This window comes from Thermobia domestica, chromosome 7 (assembly GCF_964235325.1).
Source record: "Thermobia domestica chromosome 7, izTheDome1.hap1.1, whole genome shotgun sequence".
Lineage (NCBI taxonomy): Eukaryota > Metazoa > Arthropoda > Insecta > Zygentoma > Lepismatidae > Thermobia > Thermobia domestica.
In genome coordinates, this window is record NC_137460.1 from 70,248,393 (window position 1) to 70,270,052 (window position 21,660).

At 33.4% G+C, this 21,660-nt stretch overlaps 1 protein-coding gene across 1 annotated transcript in view; it reads right to left on the reverse strand.

The window, feature by feature from the left end:
• Nucleotides 1-21,660, reverse strand: part of LOC145690181 (uncharacterized) — a 214,669-nt gene that overhangs the window by 62,895 nt on the left and 130,114 nt on the right. Inside the window, exons 5-11 of the mRNA XM_081764817.1 lie at nt 21,344-21,553; nt 16,908-17,114; nt 12,744-12,818; nt 8,472-8,582; nt 5,081-5,216; nt 3,141-3,265; nt 585-782 (exon numbers count right to left, since the gene is read on the reverse strand). Of these exons, the coding sequence (XP_081620943.1) occupies nt 585-782; nt 3,141-3,265; nt 5,081-5,216; nt 8,472-8,582; nt 12,744-12,818; nt 16,908-17,114; nt 21,344-21,553 (1,062 nt within the window). The remainder of the gene's footprint in view (nt 1-584; nt 783-3,140; nt 3,266-5,080; nt 5,217-8,471; nt 8,583-12,743; nt 12,819-16,907; nt 17,115-21,343; nt 21,554-21,660) is intronic.

Here is a 21,660-nt window from a genome sequence, read left to right on the forward strand (position 1 = left end):
TATAAACAATCTAATAAGTTATAATTTACACATATTTAACACAATTTAAATTTAAATATTTCACTTCATTTCAGCACGACGTGCCGAAATGATACTAAAAATATATTCCCAGGACATATAATAAATGAAGGTTAGTTCATCTTTTACTCCTAATATTTAAGGTATTATTATTATATTTCCTAACAGAAAATTATCTTCCTTGCCAGAAAGTGGAAGGACTCTGTATATACCACACTTGTATGTCTAATTAATCTCAATGATTCTTTCATTCATACTCCAGGTATCATTTATATTTTCCAGAAAACTCTAATTTGGTATGACTTAATGGAACTTGAAAAACCAATCTATCTTCTCTACATTTGAATAATTTACTTATAAACCATAAAGTTAGGATGCTTCGCTCTAGTTAGGTATTCTGACTTGAGAATGAACGGGAAAAGTAGCTGTAAAATACTTATAACTATTTTAATATTGAAATTACTTCGTCCAATAAGAATATGTGAAACATGATAATTACATGTGTATAAACAACACACCGAAAGCAATTTTAAAATCAAGTGATAAAAAAAAAAGATGGTACATACAGCTAACCCAGGAGGTCCGAGCATTCCTTGAGGTCCCGGAGGTCCAATTGGTCCAGGCGGACCGGGTTGTCCTGGAGCACCTGGTTGTCCCGGTGGTCCTGTGTTTCCTTTCGGCCCTCCTGGACCTTCACTGCCTGGTATTCCAGGAGGCCCAGGTAACCCTGGAAACCCTCGAGAACCTGGAAAGCCACGTGGACCCTAAAATAAGTAAAAATAGTAATATTATATCTGTTTGTAACTTGAAGGTATTACCAGGTTATATTATTATTATTATTATTATTATTATTATTATTATTATTATTATTATTATTATTATTATTATTATTATTATTATTATTAATATGATAATAATTATTATTATTATCATATTTAAATTGTGACTTTACTCTCTTAGCTAAACCTTAAGGAACATGAAAAAAACATCAACAGACATAGTATTTTAAAGTTAAAAATGAGCTACAAAATTTTCATTTATATAGTCTTACTTTATTCCTTTTTTTTTCATCAAATTCAATTGGGAGATCTATTTAATTAAAGAAAAATGAACCTGGCTTGTTAGTCTGTATTTATAAATTTTATCTTATGCTATTTTACGCAAAGTGAAGTTTATATTCGTCATTTTATTTCAGTTCAGTTACCAAAGCCGTCACAAGAAAAGATGTTGAAGAATGTAAGCACAGTTTTGAAATTGCTGAAAAAACTTTTTCGAATTAATTGAACTTGACAAAGTTCATTGATAAAGTTCATTTTACTTGATAGTTAAATGCAAATAAATTAGGAAAAAAAAAGAGTTGAACCATGTCATCACTTTTCGCTGGAGTCTATCGACAAAATGGTTTCAAAAATCGAATATCACGTAAAATATTTCTTTGTAAGAAAATTACTTTTTTTAACGGTCAATAGGAGTGAGATATAGGTAAACAATACCATTGCCAGCAATGGAGGCGTTCGTCAGAAGAATAAAAGAAACGGCAGGAAGAAAATTGTACTGGAGAGGCAATTTAAAAAGTAAAAAAAAACTAGTTCATGCTGCAGCCTCCTAGGACGGACTGCCCAAGTGTGCAGTGTTTCGTTGTTCCACTCAATTTTGCATAAACATAGAAGTTCAAGTATTACTGAAAGTATTTTTTTTTACCAACATGGTATCCTATTCTAAATTTCCTTCCCTTTCACCCCTTCATCCCTAGTTCTTCGACAATAAATAAGTAAATGAAACAAGAGACAGGGAGAGAGAAATATATTTAAAACTTTTCCAACTTACTAAATAGTAAACGGAATGGTACTTTTATCTAACATTATTTGCCAAACACCAAAGTGTTTTAAGCATTGTATTTGTTCTTAGAAAATATATTTTATTAACCAAAACTGTCTTATAAAAAAGCCCATTTTGTTTGTATCAAAGCTCATAAATGTAGATGTTTTTCTTTTCTTAGAAATACATCGTACTTATCCTTAGAAAAAATCAGTAGACGATAAAAGAAAGAAAAAATTGTAAAAAAGAGGAAGAGGAAAGACTTGAATAAAAAATAAATAAGAGAAAGGAAACAAGCGTCTCGGACGCAGGAGATTGATATGATAATATAGCTTTGCGGAGGGTGGTTTCGTAGTTGAGGTGTTGTTGAAATGTGTCCCGTTTTTCCATTAGCGAAAATCATGTCTCGTTCAACTAAATCGAATCTCCAACGCTATCTAGAAGTATTTTGTTGAAAAAGACATTGTGACATGACAGAGAACTCGTAAATCATGACATTCCACTGAAAATTCAATGAAATGAAATGAAATCTTTGAGTTTTACGTCCCACGTTTATCCCGGTTAGGCTAAAGGAGACGGTGATGATGAGTAATGAAAGAAATGATGGAATGAAAAAAGTGGGATGAAACGGGAGAACCCCGAGAAAACACACGCACACGGTGTTTGTCCACCACAAGGTTCACTTGGCGGGGGCTGGGATCGAACCCGGGACCCCAAGCACCAGAGGGGAACGATCTACCACTTTTTTTTTAACTTCCTGACTTATTTTCAACTTCAACCACTTTTCAGGACTACTAGACACGACAGGGACACGAACACAGAAACATCGAGGACATTTAAAATTCCACCCTTGCTCTTCAGAGGGACTCGAACCCCCAATGGGCTTCACCGCACGACCATCAGCCTAACGCCTCAGACCGCTCGGCTACACCCACCGGCTATCCCACTGAGCCACTGCGGCCCATTTGAAAATTCAAGTTTTGCCAAGTTGGTATTTGTCTCTTTGCTCGACTGAACGCTTCAATTGAAAACATGTAAATAAAAATGTTCAATTTTAATTCAACTTAGACTGAATCAGGTTACTGGTGTATCTGTCTTAGTATAACACTAGCAAATTAATAGCTCTGATAACCGAAAAACCTCACAGAATTACTTTCACAACAGAATGCTCAAAAGAATGCAAATTTAACTACCTAGATTATTCTGACTAATTCATCACAATATGAAAGAAAGAATATGTGATAGGCTAATAGTTATCTTATGACATTTATATATTCTATCCAATATTCGTTTAAATTACTTACAAGTTCTCCTGGAAGACCTGGTAAACCTGGTGGACCTTCATCTCCTTGCATTCCATCATGGCCCGCTAATCCTGGCTCCCCTGCATTTCCCGGTAAACCTCGGTCACCCTTTTCGCCAGGTAGTCCTGTTGACACGATTATATCAATGAAATGTTTAAACTCTTTATATGTGCTAATGCCATATTTAGTATTAAACTTGTATTATAAGTCAATTAAAACAGAACTCTTCACATGTCTTCTGCTCCACCCCAACTCCTCACTTTACATGCGATTGTTTTGCACTTTAAAGTTCAGATAATATCCTATAACTAGGAACAGTCGCATTTTATCCATGTTTAATTTTTAATTTCTATTAGTCAATCAATAGAGAATATGTAAAGAATATATAGAGAATGGTTAAGCCTTGGAACATCCAGAAAAAAATAAACAGGTTTCATAATTTAATGAATGGATATTACTGCAGTTTTAAAATGAGAAAAATGGAATAGAACATGATACAACAAATTAAAACATCTTGCAAAGTGTATAATGAATAAATCTAAGAAAATTATCCTTAAATTGTCCACATAATGAGGTATTGTTCAAAGAAACGTGATTTCAAGATCATTCCGACATCTGTTGTCCTGAATTAAAGCAGTAAATATGTAACTAAAATATTCTACCAGTATATATATATATATAAAACATTTTTTCCATAAACACTCACTGGATTCAATAAACCATTTAAATCGCTTGATTTAACCTATGATTAAACGATTATATATTATTCTTTTTCTTTAATTGATTTTATCCAAAGGAAAATAATTAAGATAAAAAGATCTTACTTTGTATCCGGTAAGAGAAAAACTTCCGCATACGGTTTACATATATTGCAACATACAACATTCATCGTTTATGTCTTAACAGAAAGACAAATGCACCTACTATATTAGTAATATTTGAAAAATACTATTCATCCTTCAAAAAAAGTGAAATAACTGTCTACCTTATAACGAACGTATTATTCCAAGAAGGCCACATTTACACAATTTTTAAGTAAAGATTGTATTTTATTTATTTTCCCCCAGAAACAAATTGGACTACACAGTAAGAGAGGGACTCATTTACAAATTACCAGCCTAATAGCGGAGTAGAACATTGATATACCGACTCTCCCAGAAGTAGTGACTCATTTTTTGTCCCGCACCCTGAATATCCCAAAGCTATCGGTTGCCAGCGTTCTCAAGGATCTGAAACTGCGCCCCTATCATCGCCGCCTGCTGCACACACTCAATAAGGACGATCCCGATCGCTGTATCGAGTTTGCTGTGTGGTACCTGCGGACGGTGGAGAAAAATCCCTATTTCGAGAACCACAGAGTTTGAATAGACGAGGCAAAGTTCCATGTGTCAGGGTCAGTAAACTGTCACAACTGTGTGTCCTGGCGTCCTGAAAATCCAATTGTGGTGATTGAAAATGATCGCTCGAGTGAATCACCGAGGAATTCAACAACATTCCCGGTCACATGTGCCGAGATGTGTGCAGAAATGTGCGTCTCCAGATGCAGGCATGCATTGATGCCGCCAGGTGGACCTCCAAATGGAGAATAGGGATTAATACTGTAAAGCACTTGAATTTTATATCATTCTTCTGTACCTACAATTTTGTTTCATGCCACACTTGTTTATAATAAAAATGTACTGATCATTCAAAAGGTGAGTCACTACTTCTGGTACACCATGTTGTTACCATGTTGTTGTCAAAGCAACTGAACGTATGGAAAAGATTATTTTTAAAGATAAAAAATCCTTTTTATATGTAAGTATTCAATATATATCCTATAGCTACCGTTAGTAAACAAAACCTGTATAGCTTATACATATATTTTCATTGCTTAAATTATCCAAATTTAAAAGTAGGATTGATCTACAGCTTTACTTTTTATAAATACATTTTCTCACCTGGAAGTCCCGGAAGTCCTTGTTCACCTTTTGTTCCTGGAGGACCTGTCAACCCTCTTTCTCCATCCCTTCCTGGCCTACCTCTGCGTCCTTCACGTCCAGGCAAACCCATCATACCTCTCAATCCTCGAGGGCCCTACAAAAGTAAAACAAGGATTTTTCTATTTCAATATCTGTGTTTTAGAGACCCCATGCACCTTAGCCATTCGGTCATGAAAGGTCTTAGTAAATATAATTATGTTTCCCTGCTCAACTAGAGTTTCAGCAGAAATTTATTAGTGTTGAATGCTGTTATTTCAAGTCAATTTTGACATTATTAACTGCAGTGACGTGTTGGCAAACAGTCATGAGCAACTCAAAAATATATATTATTTAAGATATTAATTTACATAATAGTGTTCAGTAAGTGCTGTAAAATTTTGATACTGCTGTAAAAAAGGTTTATTAACTAGGTTCATTTTTCAATTTAGAAAAGATGAAACTATTACAACGATAACTTTGCATCATCAATATCCATGATTAAATCTGCTAGCAACAAGTTATTTATAAATTGTACAGTATAAAGAAAAATGCATTTTCTGTTCTGGAAATAATTAAGTGATATGGTCAACCAACTTTTCTACTAATTATTATTTTTCTAGAAATTAATCACAGTAATTTTAATATCAGGTGAAATGAGATACAAATGACCTGCCAACTTTACAAATTAGTTTATTCAAGCACGTTAAACACGCAATAAAATATAACGCCGACTACATTCACAACATGTCGTTTTTTCCAGTGAATAAATTAAGCAAAGAAGATAAGGAAAGACATATTGTGTAGTGAAACTATATACCGGTGACCTTGAAGCACGATTTTAAAGTAGCAATATAATAACAACATTCTTAGCATAAACATATTAATCAAGACGATTTCTACACTTGAAAATACATTAATTTTCACATAGGTAGAAAGCAAAATATAAACACCCAAATAAAATGGTCTCATGAATGAAACTTTATGCACACATTTGGTCTTGAATGAAACTTTATGCACACACTTGGTACTGAATGAAACTTTATACACATCATTCACACGTGGTCCTGTCCACATGCCAGAACGTTCAAGATATGTGGAAAACACTAGTACATTCCTTCAGCTTCGATACACGCTTGCGTTTTCGCATAAAGACTGTCATAAAAGTATCAGGTATCGTCCTGGGAAAATCGCTTCATGCTCACTTTGTTTGGTGACAGTTGGTAAACGTTTCCCGTTGGGATTGCAGATTGGACCTTACGTCAACCAATCGGGAACTCACATATGCTCAATGGGGACGAATAGGTCAATAATTGTGCATTTGAGGGTGCATCGGAGTTCGAATCCGTTCTTCAGTCCCGAACACAGCTCCGTAACACACAATTTTATATCTAGGACGTGACTAGCACTGAGTGATTTAGACAGTAATACAAATTGTCTTATAGGTGATCCTGAAGTGAACATACAAGCTTTGTCTCTATAGTCCCACTCTTACAGATACTTAGACCTAGTAAACCTGGGTTCGTTTCTCGATTATGTTTCTTCTAGCAGGTCACAAATGTGTATATATGTTGTAAGCATAGGATTTCGAAGTATCTGGCTAGTGTTCACATGTTAGCTAGCCCAGCAAAATAACTTATGAATAACGGTATCAGTACTCACACATGGCATCGAACTGGAAACACATTTAAGTCACTCCTTACCTTGGATGCCCACAACATCAAGCAGCAAGATCTTATACTGACATGCGCATGTAAATAGTATTTTGTACGAACATAGAAATAAAATGTTCGTACACAAAAAGTACTGGATAGATGAAAATGTGCTAAACATATGAAATATTATTTAAATTTTGCTATCAGATCTTTTTTAATAACTTTTTTACTGCTGAATCTAAAGTTTTATAAACTTTCTATTCCATGAAAATTGAAATTATGTTGCAAAATTATTAACTTTACATATTAATATAAATTGCATATTGATTTTTTTTTTCTTTACTAGATTATCTTCGCCCCTATGTTGAATATACGAGCGGGAAGGGTAGACGACGAGTTTCGATACTCGAATGAAACGTATAAAGATGAGAATTGCTCATTTTAGTGGTAATATTTAGCTCTTTATGTTCATTGATGAGTAACCACGATCTTTCTTAATGAAGTAACGTTATTGTCCATTGATTAAATTTTACAAATCTTTAACACTTCACCTATTAAAAACATTATTTACGTAATAGTTTTAAAACCACATCGTTATATTCGAGTGCCTTATGCTTGGTAGTTGTCCTTGCACTGACTTCTCTCTCTGTCCACTGCGGCCACATCACCACCAAATTCGTGTATTAGTATGTGTGTGTCTTGTGTAATCACCTGAGCGTGGCCGAGAGGGAAAGAGCATTGTTGGTTTTTACCAGAAAAATGTAAAATATTATTGTATTTTTTGTATAAATGAAATGATATACATATCACTATATTTAGACAATATTATACCCCTTTAGTTTTCTAACAAAACACTGTTTCTTTATAAAAGAAAAAAATCCGTACTTTTTCTTGAGGAAATGTTAATGAGTTAATGTTCTCTGTAAGAAAACTAGATGCGAACGGTCATTGTATGCAATTGCTCCTTATACACTGAGATATCCGTCATTAGTTATCTGTATCGTTGCCGTATCTCTGTTTAACGTAATGTTCACTCAATCGACATCGTATATGCAAACAACTATCACTAATGCTCAATCAAAACTGGTTCTTATTATAAAACACAATGATGCGCAATCCATACTTCCAAATGTATCTTTGGTAACATCATTGAACGAGAGACAGTAGTGAGTTGTGAGGGGAAATTGATCGTGCGGCACTTCTATTTTAGTTCTGCTTTTAACAAATATTATTAACTGAACCCGGGGTATGATATTAATCTTTAATATGTGGTAATAGAGCAATTTGCAACAGGGACTGATGCAGCGATCCAAGTGCACATGCGTTCCGAAATGAGGTTAACTTGCATGTATTATGTCCTTGAAATAATGGAGCTAACAGTGAATCACAACAGCCACCTTCCGTGTAACTTCTGCGTTTATAGGGAAAATCTACTTGGCCTTCGACAGACCCATGTTTGCCCTCGCTCAAATTATGTTAACTGCAAAAACCGAATTCGTCAACGCCTTCCAGGCACATCTCCAACATTTATTCCCATTTCATGCACAATATCCTTTAAAACTGTTGAACCAATCGTTTGTCTTTGAGAAATATCCAAATATGCAGTTAAGTGTTTTCAAAATAATAAAAGAAAATATATATACAATTAATAATATACCTTCAAAATATTATTTTATATGAATGCAGTATGCACTATGAATCTGAAGCAGTCAACTTACTGGCTCGCCAGGTTCTCCAGGTTCACCTTTCAGTCCTTCAGGACCTGGTGGTCCTGTTGGTCCAGGAACACCAGTCAAACCAGCTGGCCCTTGACTACCTCTCATTGCCATCTAGAAACAAACAAACAAACAAATGTAAAAAAAAAAAAAAATTGCGTTGCTAAATCCTCAAAATTATTTATTTCATTATTTATTATTATTATTATTATTATTAATTTAAATTACTTTCAAATCTCGAAATAATTTGAAACAAGTGGAAGTCACAAGGCTTTTAAACATATAATCGCGTGTTCCTTCTGACAACTAGATCAAATATATGGTTATTGTATATAACATTTTAATGTTATATTTAAAATAATAATAATAATTATAATAATAATAGAAACAGAAACTTGACGTCGTGTGACATAAGCAATGTTGTCTTCAGTGAAAAGTCACACATGAAAGTGAAAACGATCATTCGCATTGTACATTTAATGATTAACTTCTACATATACATATTTACGCACAGATAGTTATCAAAATAATGGAAACACTTAAAGAAAACATAATTTACATAATTAACACGAAGTAAGATCACAGTTAGTTTACAGAATAGCTCTGAATCGTTGTGTAGCTCGAGGGATATATTAGTCATGAGTTGTTTCCAGAAGAATATTGGATCATTCTTCTTGCAGTGTAGCACTCAGTTCTGTCGGCCAGATAGGAGGAGGAATCTGTTCTGGAGTTTCAGCTCCAGAACTGGCAACAGCTATTTAATAATGTTGAGGTCTGGCGATTTGATGGGCCAGGGGAGGTGTAATTCATCCCGATATTTATGGAACCAAGCGTCAATAGCTCAGTAGTGTGAACTGGTGCATTGTCTCTTTGAAAACTGCGTCATTGGCCTGAAATATCTAGACCAGATATTATGCAAGTGGCCACCTAAAATCTTCACATAATCACTGGTAGGAATGTGTCCTGTAAGCGTAATTACACGGCTCACAGAATACCACGAAATTAAGGTTAACAGGACGGTAGTGTCGGCGCTTTGTTTCATGGTAGAAAGAAGACTGTCCGAAGCATAACCTTCTTTGCATCCGCCATATGTAAACGCGGCCTATGTTTGAAAATAAGTCGAGAAAGGACTCACTGGACCGTGTTAGGCTTTGCCAATCATCGGACTCACTGGACCGTGTTAGGCTTTGCCAATCATCGGACTCACTGGACCGTGTTAGGCTTTGCCAATCATCGGACTCACTGGACCGTGTTAGGCTTTGCCAATCATCAGACTCACTGGACCGTGTTAGACTTTGCCAATCATCAGTAGTCCATTTTGCATTTACTTGACACTATTTTCCTTCGTGATGAATTGTTTTCGGCGATAATCAGCGATTTGGAAATTGCATCCTGAACCCTGATATTTAGGTTATGCAATTCTTCTAGGATTAAGATTGCTGCAATAGGCTGTTTCAGGTGCTAATTAAAATTCACAATCACATTTTCCACATTCGCTCTATGGTCCTTGGTGATATTCCTCTTTAATACTGGGCAATCTCAGTACCTAGGCTTGTTTTCCTTTCACTATTATTCTTCGCCAATGTTATTTTGCCGTAAGTTATGTAGGCCATCACCACCTTAGATACAGTCCCTCTCGACACAACTCTCGACACAACAAACACACTGATTACCTTGGATATTCTCGCGCCTACTAACCGCGCATCCATAATTTGGTTTCTTTGAAATTCAGAGAGATCTATTTCGTATTACCATTGTCTCCTAGCTTCAATACACGCGTCCTTTCTACCTTGCTTGATGCACTACTGGCTATCACCTAGCATACCATTGACAAAGGCCAGGCACTAAACACGCATCTTCAGTGTTACCGCTTCAAACATTTTATGTGTTTTTCAAACTAGAGGCGTTCCCCTTATTTTGATAATCATAAGATTATATGTAGCACTAGGTATGATATTGACATGATATAACTTATCACTATTAGTATATATGAAGATATTATTTATATAGTAATTTGCGTAATATACATTATTTGTATTTTATATCATTATCGTTATCACAATCAAACACTGTCAATCCCTACAAGTTAAAGATCCCTCAAACTGTTTTCCATTACCAGTTTACTGGAACAATTTTTTCTACGTTACTCAATGCTCCGTGATTCCGAAACATAACCATGTTTGAGGATGTATCTTCTTGTTTTTCAGTATCTACTTAAGAGTTCTTTTGTCTATTAATTATCATCTGTTCGCGTAATACAAAATGTCCTACCTCTGTCATTCAATGTATTTATTTTCACAATAACATTCATAACTTGTGTCATTTTTTTCTTTCTTTTCTTTTTTTTATATGTGGTATTCTTTTGCTATCTTTCCGAGTAATTTTTAGCATATCTCTATTCACAGTACAGTCTGTGGACGGTGCATGTGATTTTCTTTCTGCCCTCAACTCCTATCTATATGTCAAAACAGGCAGAATATATTGTGAAGTTTTAATCCATTAGACACTTGTCATTTTGTCTCCAACACCAAGCTATTCGTCCGAATGTATTCAAGCCCAGAAGGTATGGTGGCTCAGTGATAGATAGTTCACCTTGGTGCATGAGGTCCCTGGTTCGATCCCAGCTCGCGCCAAGTGTACTTTTGTGATGAACAAACACCGTGGCCGTGGGTTTTCCCTGGATTCTTCCGTTTCCTCCCACTTTCCTTATTCCACCATTGCTTTCATTTCTCATCATCACTCTTTCCTTTAGCCTAGACAATATATCGTGGGACATAAAACAGAAAGATTCATTTCATTTTTATATTCCGTCCCAACTTAACAAGTCTGTCAATTTCTTCTCTAATGTTGTCATTTATTCTGGATATACATTGATATTTACTTCTAGTTCCGTATTTTCAACTTCAATTCTTAATTTCCTTTCAAAGTTGTTGAACATTGCTTTTGTTTCCTCCATGTTCATTTTCAACTCGACTTCCATACTCATTTATCATATCTTGCAGTTCCGTGTTCTTGTTTGCGAACAAAATGGTGTTATCAGCGAAACGAAGACAGGTTAGATGTTGTCCATTTTTTCTCTTAGTTGAGAGATGAAACACATATTCAAGTACGTTTGTAAATAGCTCGAGGCTAATAATATAAAAGTGTCGTACGTCTTTCAATGTTTCTATAACCAAACAATTAGATATTCACACCAGCTTATTTATAAATGTTACCTATAACATTCATAAACACTCCTTTGACGTTGCTTGATTTGAGGAATAAAATAACAACTGAGATCTTCATTGACTCCAAAGTATTTTTATAGTCAACGAACATAGCACATAAAGGTAATTTATAACCTTTGAACTTTCTATTAGTTTCTTCATGAACTGAATACGATCTAATGTATTAGAACCACTCCTTAATTCAGTCTGTTCTCTTGTCCGAGCAAGGTCTAGTTGTTTTTCTAATCGGAGCTTCAGTATTTTCGTAAACACTAGATAAATTTCAGAAAGATTTGTAAACCTTTAATTGTATAGATCTCCTTTGCGTTCTTCACTATGCAACATATAATCATGGCACTTCTCCACCTTTCATCCACCTTTCAGGAACCCAAATTCTTCGTACATGTTTAAAGCTGTGCTAGGTTTATATGTATCAGTTTCCTTTAGTATTCTAATTTAACTCCATCCTTTCCTGGAGTTTTCGTTTCGTGTTCTTCGTAAAATGCAACCTTTTCTTGTAGTTCAGAGGAATTATGTTTCTTTTACTTTCGGTTCATTACTTGAATATGACTTGCTGTAGAATTGTTGAATTTCCATCAGTATTTGGTCGCGGTTTTGATGTACAGTTGGTCCCTGTAAAAGCTTCTCACAACAATAAACAATTCCAAGTCAAAAAGAATATAGTGCGAGAGAATTTACGTCTTCATATTAACAAAATAGTACAAGAGTAATTCTGAAACATGAGATGGGTTGCCAGTGAGTTTCCGTCATGCCGAGGAAGCTGTCAAGATACACCGAAACACTACAGTTAATAGTACATTAAATATTAGACACAATAAATGAAAAATTTTCGTAGGCAAATTATTCTAAACGTGCGTCAATTCATACCCTTAAATAATTTGCACGATACAAGTTTATTCTTATGTATTAATTCGATTTCCTTAATAATCAAGGTAATTTCCTCTTTCCTTCTTTTTGTAAATAAATCTAGTAAGAAAACAAATAAGCTAGAAAAAAATTCATTATCCAACTGTATTGCAATTAACCATTTAGCCAAAACACTACTTACCATGTGTTGTGATAACATTTGTCTGAACTGCTCCGCTTGTGCATCAGGACCCTTCTCATTTCCTTGAGCATTAATCTACGGCGAAAACAGACCAAAATAAATTTTGTTTTTTCACTATACTATTAAATTTTTATTTCACTTATTATCAGTAATAATTACAAATTTAATCGAATTAGAAATTAATTTATATCAATCAACTATTCTTAACTGGCAGTAACCATAGCATTGTATATTCAAATATTTCTATCTAAACATGACAACAATACATAATTATTTTTAAATCTACAATGAAAGTGACTAGTCAGTTCGAGAATAACTTAAACATTTAATCCTGCACTACTGATGCGATTTCCATAACACTAGTACTAGTGCCTGAATTCGATTCTCGGCAAAAGTGCTTATGGCTCAGATCCCATGTTAAGCTGTAGGTTCATGTCCGATTTAGCCTCGGTGTTGAAAAAGACACTCAATTCCAATCTAATCAACTAACTACCGCTGCTGTAGAAAGTTGTAAACACTCTATGAGAATGTATGTGTAAATTAACTTATTACACTAGTATTAAGTTATATTATTTCTAAATTAGTAACTAAATATCAAAAGAAGTAAAGAAAAGTTATGCAATAAAAATTTACTCAGTGAAATTTGATCAGCTCGCAAAGTTAAGTTTTACCACTTTGGTATTCACAATTGAATCTTGCAAGTACTAAAGAGTTAAAAATTCATGTGAGAAGTCCTGTGTATTTTGCTTAAGAAAGTATTAATCCTTTAGTACTGACATGGGCTCTTATCAACACTCCAAATCATGAAACAGCCGTTCAGTCTGATTAAATTTAATTAAGCTTTTAGCAGTGTTCGAAAAATTTTCTTCTGACCTAAGCACCACTTCTGAAAACCAAGCCCCACAATAGTGCAAATCAAATCTGATCCATAAGCCTACACGTTTTGTCTTAATTTAGTTAGTTGCCAGATTCGTATTTCAAGATGGCATGACGATTTGGCGCCCGGGATTTTTCGAGCCCTACCTCTTCGCTAAGCATCTAATCTAACCTGGAAAATAATCGTGTAATCATGTATCAAAATTCTAACTTTTGAATTAGGTAAGTAACAGTTTTTTTTATATATATATATAAGATTTTGCTTTTACTCTATCAATTTGCGAAACAAATAATAATAATAATTTACTTAGTGTATTACATAAGCATGAAATACTGAAAGTAGAAGACTTTTGTATATCAGAAGCACGGACGATAATGAAAAGTAAAATTAATAGTAATTAATGACAATTAAATTTTAAAATGTAGTACTAACTTTTATAGATGATCTACAGATTGTCTAAGCTGATATCTGGTTTTGAATGTGTTCTATGGAGCTTTTTATTAAATGCTGAGTCCATAATGCCGTCTAGGAACGGGAAATTGACATTGCGCAATCCACGAAATGAACTTTCAGTTTTATGACAAAAATGAAACAACTTAATTTCACAGATATGATTATTTCCTAATTCATATTGTGGCCAAATGGTATTAAATTTAGTGCATTTTCCTGCTTTCGTAACCGTTCTAAACTGAACATTTCTTTTTCCATCTTAGAAAACAAAGGGGACATAACAAAGAATACTTTCGGGCCAATGATGTGAAACATCTATGAAAAGATAGGACAGAAAAGGGAGTACTGGTAAAATACCGTGTTGTTGCTAGTGATCTACTTAGCTTAGGGAAACTAAGCTTGGGTTTTGAATCTCGAAAGCCCATTAAGAAACTTTATTTCCAGACGAAAAAAATATCGAAGAGCACATGGTCTCTTTATCGCCTAATCTACGATCAGTCTCCAGTAGTATAGCATATGCGCCCGAGTGAGTTGGTTTGTTATTGAAAACCTGAGTCATCTAAAGGAAATCGCCTAGTTTTCAAGGGATATTTATCACTGAACTTAAACTGTATTTGTAATTTAAAGAAAATCATCGTTTTGTCATGAAGCGAAGACAGTGATAAATACTTTTACAGAACTCTGTAAGTTAGATCATAGATGTATCGTAAATTGTGACACGATTTTTTGTTTGCATCGCGTTTATATAATTTTGTATAGCAAATTGCGATGTGATACTGCTTTAAAATCGCTGTTACATAACTAATACATAGACCTTCCTCATATGCGTACAGTAGTATACGATGTACTTACTGCAGTATAGAAAAGATGTGTTTTGTTTCTATGGTTAGAGTGTATGATTAATAGGTACAATGCTCAAAACATAGACACAGACGCAAAAATAATAATGACTTTTCTTTTCAAATAATTACAAATATTGTAGGATTGTACGAACGAAAACAATTTTATATTCTGTGAAAATATAATAACATCTTATTCTTTTTCCTATGAATGTTTTATGTACAGAAAATTTGTACATGTTATTTGAAAACTAAATTAATAGACCTATAAATGAATATGTTTATTTTTACCTATAAAACACAGTAAATAATACTGTATAATGATGATAGTATTCTAATTAAATTAAGATAAATCTGTCCGATATCACGATATAAATCAACGTAACAGTTGTGAAGGATTAATATTGATCACAAACAGCTAAGTAGCTGCAATTGAAAAATTACAAATTTTTATCGTTATTTATTTATTTACTTTTAAGAAACCTCAGTATTTTAACAAGATTTTGTTATCTAGATTCAGCATCTGTTCCACATACAGAATGGAGAATCAAAACGTTTGTTACCTGAATCTGTATATTACTTCCTAACAAAGAGGAAATAACAAAAGCCAAGTAATTTAAATCACTGTTACATCTAGATGAAAATTATAGGAATGTAGAAAGAGCAAAAGAGGTGCTCAAAATTATTCTCACAAATGTCTGATAAAATTATGCAACATTATTATATTTTATGATGTGCAAAATTCTGATTTGATTGTTAATAATTGACTGAGGTTTTAAATTAATATACGTAATAACATTAGGACATTGTTGAAACAAGTACAGTAATCCTGACTTACCTAAGTCATGCACTCCATAAACCTTTACGTAACTTGAATTTTACGTAAGTCAATTTGTAAATTGTTTAAGTGTAACTTCATAAAAAGCTGCAATATCTATTATTATTATTATTATTATTATTATTATTATTATTATTATTATTATTATTATTATTATTATTATTATTATTATTCATGACGTATGTATATTGTTTACACAGTATTATTTTATAAAGGAAACATCATGCAGTATCATTTACTCGGATATATACAGGTTATATATAAAGACTCTTTTATATGTATTCATTTACACAGAAAAATATTCATTATGTATGTAGTTGCATACTGCAATGGATGTCAAAGACGCAAATATGTTGACACGTGTTACTAGTTGTAAATTTTGAGATTTATTTGTTAACTGCGGTATGTCGGAGATACCTGTATTAACACTATATCTTGTTTTATCAAATATTTACCATATTATTTTCTTAATTCTAATAAATCTAATCTCTTGTCCCAAATTTAGTTTGCAATAGCACATAAGAATATCAAAGCACGTCAGTAGTTTAGCTAAATGTAGAAAGATTATATTACTTATTTATTACAGTTGCTTGAATAACTAATAAGAAAACTCATCAAAATTATGCGCTCTTATCCTTCGCATTATAAATTCTTCTTAGCTAACTATTAATAAAATTATATTTTTCCATTATAATTCAAGCTACTTGTCTTTGTATTTAATATAATGCATCTTTTTTAAAATAATAACTTAAGCTGTATTCCACTAGTTTCATTTAATACTTAAACTCGAAAACCCGTTAATATTTGAACTGAATTTCGAAAAATTATTTACTTATTTATCGTTGAATGACTGACTACCGAGAAAATGTATGAAAACTACGCGGCGTCCATCCCTGATTCTCTTTATCTAACTACTAATAAAATTATTTTCTAAATGATACATTTTGACAGATTTGCAGCCAAGTTAACATGATACAGTTTGTTCATATATTATAGCAATTTTTGGCCACTTAATTTGCATACTTTGGAAAATTTAAGTTTAAAAAGTGTCGTCAAACATGAAGTGACAACTTACATTAACTTAACTAAAAGATACAAAAATATAAATTTTGTATACATGTAAATAATCTATTTTTAAAAAGTAGAAGAGCAGTACATACTGGAATCATGAACACATGTCCAGGAGGACCTGGGATGCCGTTCATTCCCGCAAGTCCATCTCGTCCAGGTTCTCCTTTAGGTCCAACAGGTCCAGGTGGACCTGGAGGTCCCATATAACCCCTTGGTCCTGGTGGTCCTCGTATCGTATAATAGTAAGTACTTCCTCCCGTACTTGGAGATAGCTCTCCAGAACCTTCTTCTAAAATCTGAAGAAGAAAGAAGTGTAAAAGTATTTAAAACCATATTTTCAAATTATGTTATGTAACAAATTACCCTCTAAAATTAAAAATAGTGTTAAATCTAAGCACTGCTAAGATTCTGAAGTTTAATGGTTACCGGATTTTATCTTATTAATCAATGACATATTACTAGTGATCTACAAGTGTAACATCTAATTATATTAGTTAGTTATATTAAAGTATTCAAAAATAGTGATATTTGTATATTTTATTATACATAAACTGTAGCTGGTTAAATATATTTATATGTATGTATGATTGATCTTAACATCTTGAAACTTATGGACTGATTTCAGTGAATCGTTTATCAATACGTCCAATATAATGCCAGAATGGCTATATACCATCTACCATCAAGCTTTAATACCATAAAATTAGCTAATAGCGTAAAAGGTGGAACAATATGTACGAAAAATTTATGATTACGTGAACATTTTAATTATCATCTGTTGGGTTGGTACGAAGATATGAATTTGATGATAATATGAACAAAAAACTGTGTGATATTTTATATGTCGTGAACATTTTCTTATAATGTTTCCAAGACCAAACACTACATTTTTATGTTTTGCAACTCCATCTAGTTACCAATGCAAGTTTTAATATGCAGGTAAATAAGTTAGAAAAATTATTTAACCGTTCTAACAGAGTATAGCGGGGGTAACTACAAATTTTCTTACATAATTTATATATTCAGAATAACGTTTGGTAAAATAATAACACTCAAACTTGTGGAAAGTGACAGCTAAACCTATCTCTCTAATATCGTTTTTTAGTTCTTCTTCACTCGCTATAAATCCTGTTCGAAGTCAAAAGTTCCTATCTCTACTTGTTACCGTCAGTGTATTTGTGATCAAATCTATCATGCAAGTAATTTCTGTATTCATTTATATAGTAAATTTGTACTATAAGGTAAAGAAATTTACCAATACACAAAAGTCAAGTTTAATTTCAAAGTCAATTACATTGAAGACCCATAAATAAAGCACCAGGTTCATTAGTATTATTCAACTGTCAAGATATTGTATGCAATGATCAACAATATTATAGCATATACATTTTTTGGCTGTCCAGAATTCGGTGTGTTTGCAATGCTCCCCGTTGCTTCAAATTTCTGGTTCAGTTTTCACAGCTGTTGTCATGTTGGTAAAGATGCATGAGAAAACTTGATAAGGAAACCCTTCTACATTTTGGTTGTACATATCTTTATCATGTTTCCACCACAACTGAAACATTTTTACAAGTTGTTCTGTTATGTACTTATTCAGTTTGCAACACGTAACATGACGCAGCATTTGAATGGAAAATTTCTTGGAACATAGTAAACTGATTACACCACAAAAAACCTGAACCTACACTGTCGACAAAAGATAACAAGTGCATTGTTGCGAAGGTCATACTATAATGAGATCAACCCTATTGCTCAAACGCATCACTTAGCACGAGGTGTAATTCTATCATAACACAAATCTAAATTTTTTGGGGTGTAAGTGCTTTGGCTTGCTATAAAGATTCTATGTGTCAGTTTCTCTCTACTAAGTGAAACTATTATTGATGTATAAAGTAACGTGCATGTTGTTTGACAAAACCTGGAGAAATTTACATACCAAGTAGGAAATACAAAAGCAAACACAATGTTAAAAATAAAAATGAAATGAAATCTTTGAGTCTTCCGTCTCACAGTTATGCCGGCTAGGCTAAAGGAGACGGCGATGATGAGAAATGAATGAAATGGTGGAATGAAGAAAGTGGGAGGAAACGGGAGAACCCGCGGAAACCCACGCGCACGGCGTTTGTCCACCACAAAGCTCACTTGGCGCGAGCTGGGATCGAACCAGGGACCCCATGCACTAGAAGTGAACGCTCTACCATTGAGCCACCGCGACCCAATGTTAAAAACAAGTTTATGTTTGAGATGAAATCATACCTATTTCGGATGTTTAACCCTTGATATTCCTAAAAGGGTTGTGTTTCAAACATTAAGAAACATTATAAGGTAAGAACATCATAAAGAACATTACACAAGGATATTGATAAGAGTATGTAGAAAGGCAAGACGAGCACACATAAACTCTAATTCAGACATGATTTCATCTTCAGACAATATATAATATAGTTTGAGACAAATATATATATTATATTTTGAGACACATGTATATTATATACTTTGAGACAAAAATGTAGTATAATTTTGAACAGAGACATTTATTATGCAAAAAAGATTGTAATATTAGTTGAAACATTTACTGTCAAAACTGGACACAGCAGTTTCCTCTCAGAAAAAGGTAAAATAACCGAACAATTTGAATAGCATCTAATGACAGTCCACATAACACGAATGCTTATGGCAAATTTGCATATTATTTTCTTACGTGGCAAGGATAAGTTACGTGGCAAGGATAAGTTAATCTTGATATTGGGCTTGCATATACACTGGTGGTTTTAAGATTCGTAAACAAAAATGTGATGAGCAAAACAGTGCTGTGCCTGCGTATACTTATACAGAATAAAAATCGATTACACTGTTTCACATCGTCTCTTATATATATTACAATACTTTTACTAAATAAAGCGACTACAAAAGCAAACGAGTGCGAAAGCAAATCAATTTTTGCGTAAGTGTTTAATCTATTTATGTTCACATTGAATTTCAATAATTTTCGAATTTCCTTATTTTCCGTTGATCCATTGATATTTTATATAATTAAATTTGCGTATGGATTACTCTTCTAGTAGATAATATATTATATGTACTATTTTTATTGTAATTTTATATCTAGTATCTGTACCTTATATGACTTTTTTTTATAAATTTAATAAGAGTTAAGAAGAATAAATTTATTCAACAAAAGAACTTTTTTCAGTTGTAATTTGTACATGCAGCACTAACGAAAAGGATCCCTCTAACGGAACCATTAAGGCCTCGATATTGTTAATTTATTTTGTATTTCTTACATTAAATCGTAATATACGATACGAGTTATTACATACAATATATATATATATATATATATATATATATTTCAATATGTCTCCAAAAGTTGATAGTGGGCTAGTGATCAAGTAAATTAATGCTTGATGAATGGTATATTTCTGATCTTTCCTAAATATTACCATCCTCTTTACACTCTCAGCAGAAGAAATCTACCATTCTCTTGTGGTGCCGGTGCCGTAAAGTTTATTAATTTTCCTCTATTTGTACTGAAATGTTAGTGCATGTTAAAGTTATGACGGTTAGCAGTTGAGTTTACAAAAGAAGCCTATGAAACCCATGTGATTTGAATCTCTATCAATGAAATCCGAAATATGCCTCAAATAACAGAAGGAATGGACGTACTATCGTACTCCTCTCCTCTAGAGCCACGAGTGCTGCATATGCATCTTTGATTTTATCAAAGAGTTTGTCCTACTAGTAAATATCTTGAAAGCTTTCATAAAGCAAGCAGAAAACTCGTTGTGGCAGTCTTACAGAGACTTATACTATAAGTTTACAATTTCATTTTTGGGGGGAACTAGGATACTCCATACAGAATAAGTTAAGATACTAGGCTTAAAAGTAAACTAAGCTGAACACCTGTTGTAACAGCCCTTATAGGGCAAGGGTACCCAGTCGGTTTGTGGCACTTGTCTTTGGAGTGATGCGTGGTCAGCATATTGGCTACATTCGCCGGTAATGGTGATTTTCTAAACTGGAGTTTGCTGCTTCTTTCTTGCAAGTAGCTTCCAAATTGTCCTCATAACGTTGGGGGAATGCCGTAATGTCAGCACTATCTTGTGAATGCGAACAGTCATATCCAGTTTGGCTCTGACCAAACTTGGTACTGCTTGACCTCGCTGTTCTCACGAGAAGCTATAAAGATAGCAGGCTTGTCAAAAGCAACTCTCCACAAGCTTTTACTCTGGCATGTTACGTATGCTTCAACTCGCTTCAAACTTTACTATACCGGATAACGCTTTAATAGCAGATCTTTCTGGCTAGACGTTAGTGTTCACACTTTCGATAAGAAGGATCCCGTTTCGATTCTCAATGGAAATACATTTGATTTGTATCCCACGTTACATTATAGATTCACGTTTTACATAATTTTGGCATTGACAAAAATGTAAATTCTAAAGAAAAGTTTATATGTCATTCTTTTGAAATACTTTCTGTCTTTTATCAAAGAGAAATACCAAGTATTTATATTCTGACTTACCAAAGATCCATTTCCGCCATATACTTGTGTAACTACCAGAGGCTCTACGTTTCCATTGATAGAATACGTTCCTCCATTTACTTTTATTACATCTTGAAGCTCTTCGTCAGACTCCTTGTTTATTAACGAATCGCAGTTCGGGACTAAACGTGAACATAGATCGTAAGCTTTGTCCGGAGATGTTCCAATTTGTAAAAATTGAACGTCACCCTATGAATAAAAAAGGAAAAGACAAAACATTTATATTTGTAACACTATTTGCAATTTTATAATAGAAAATCTATAAAAAGTAAATAAAAAAAATAGTGACAAACTAA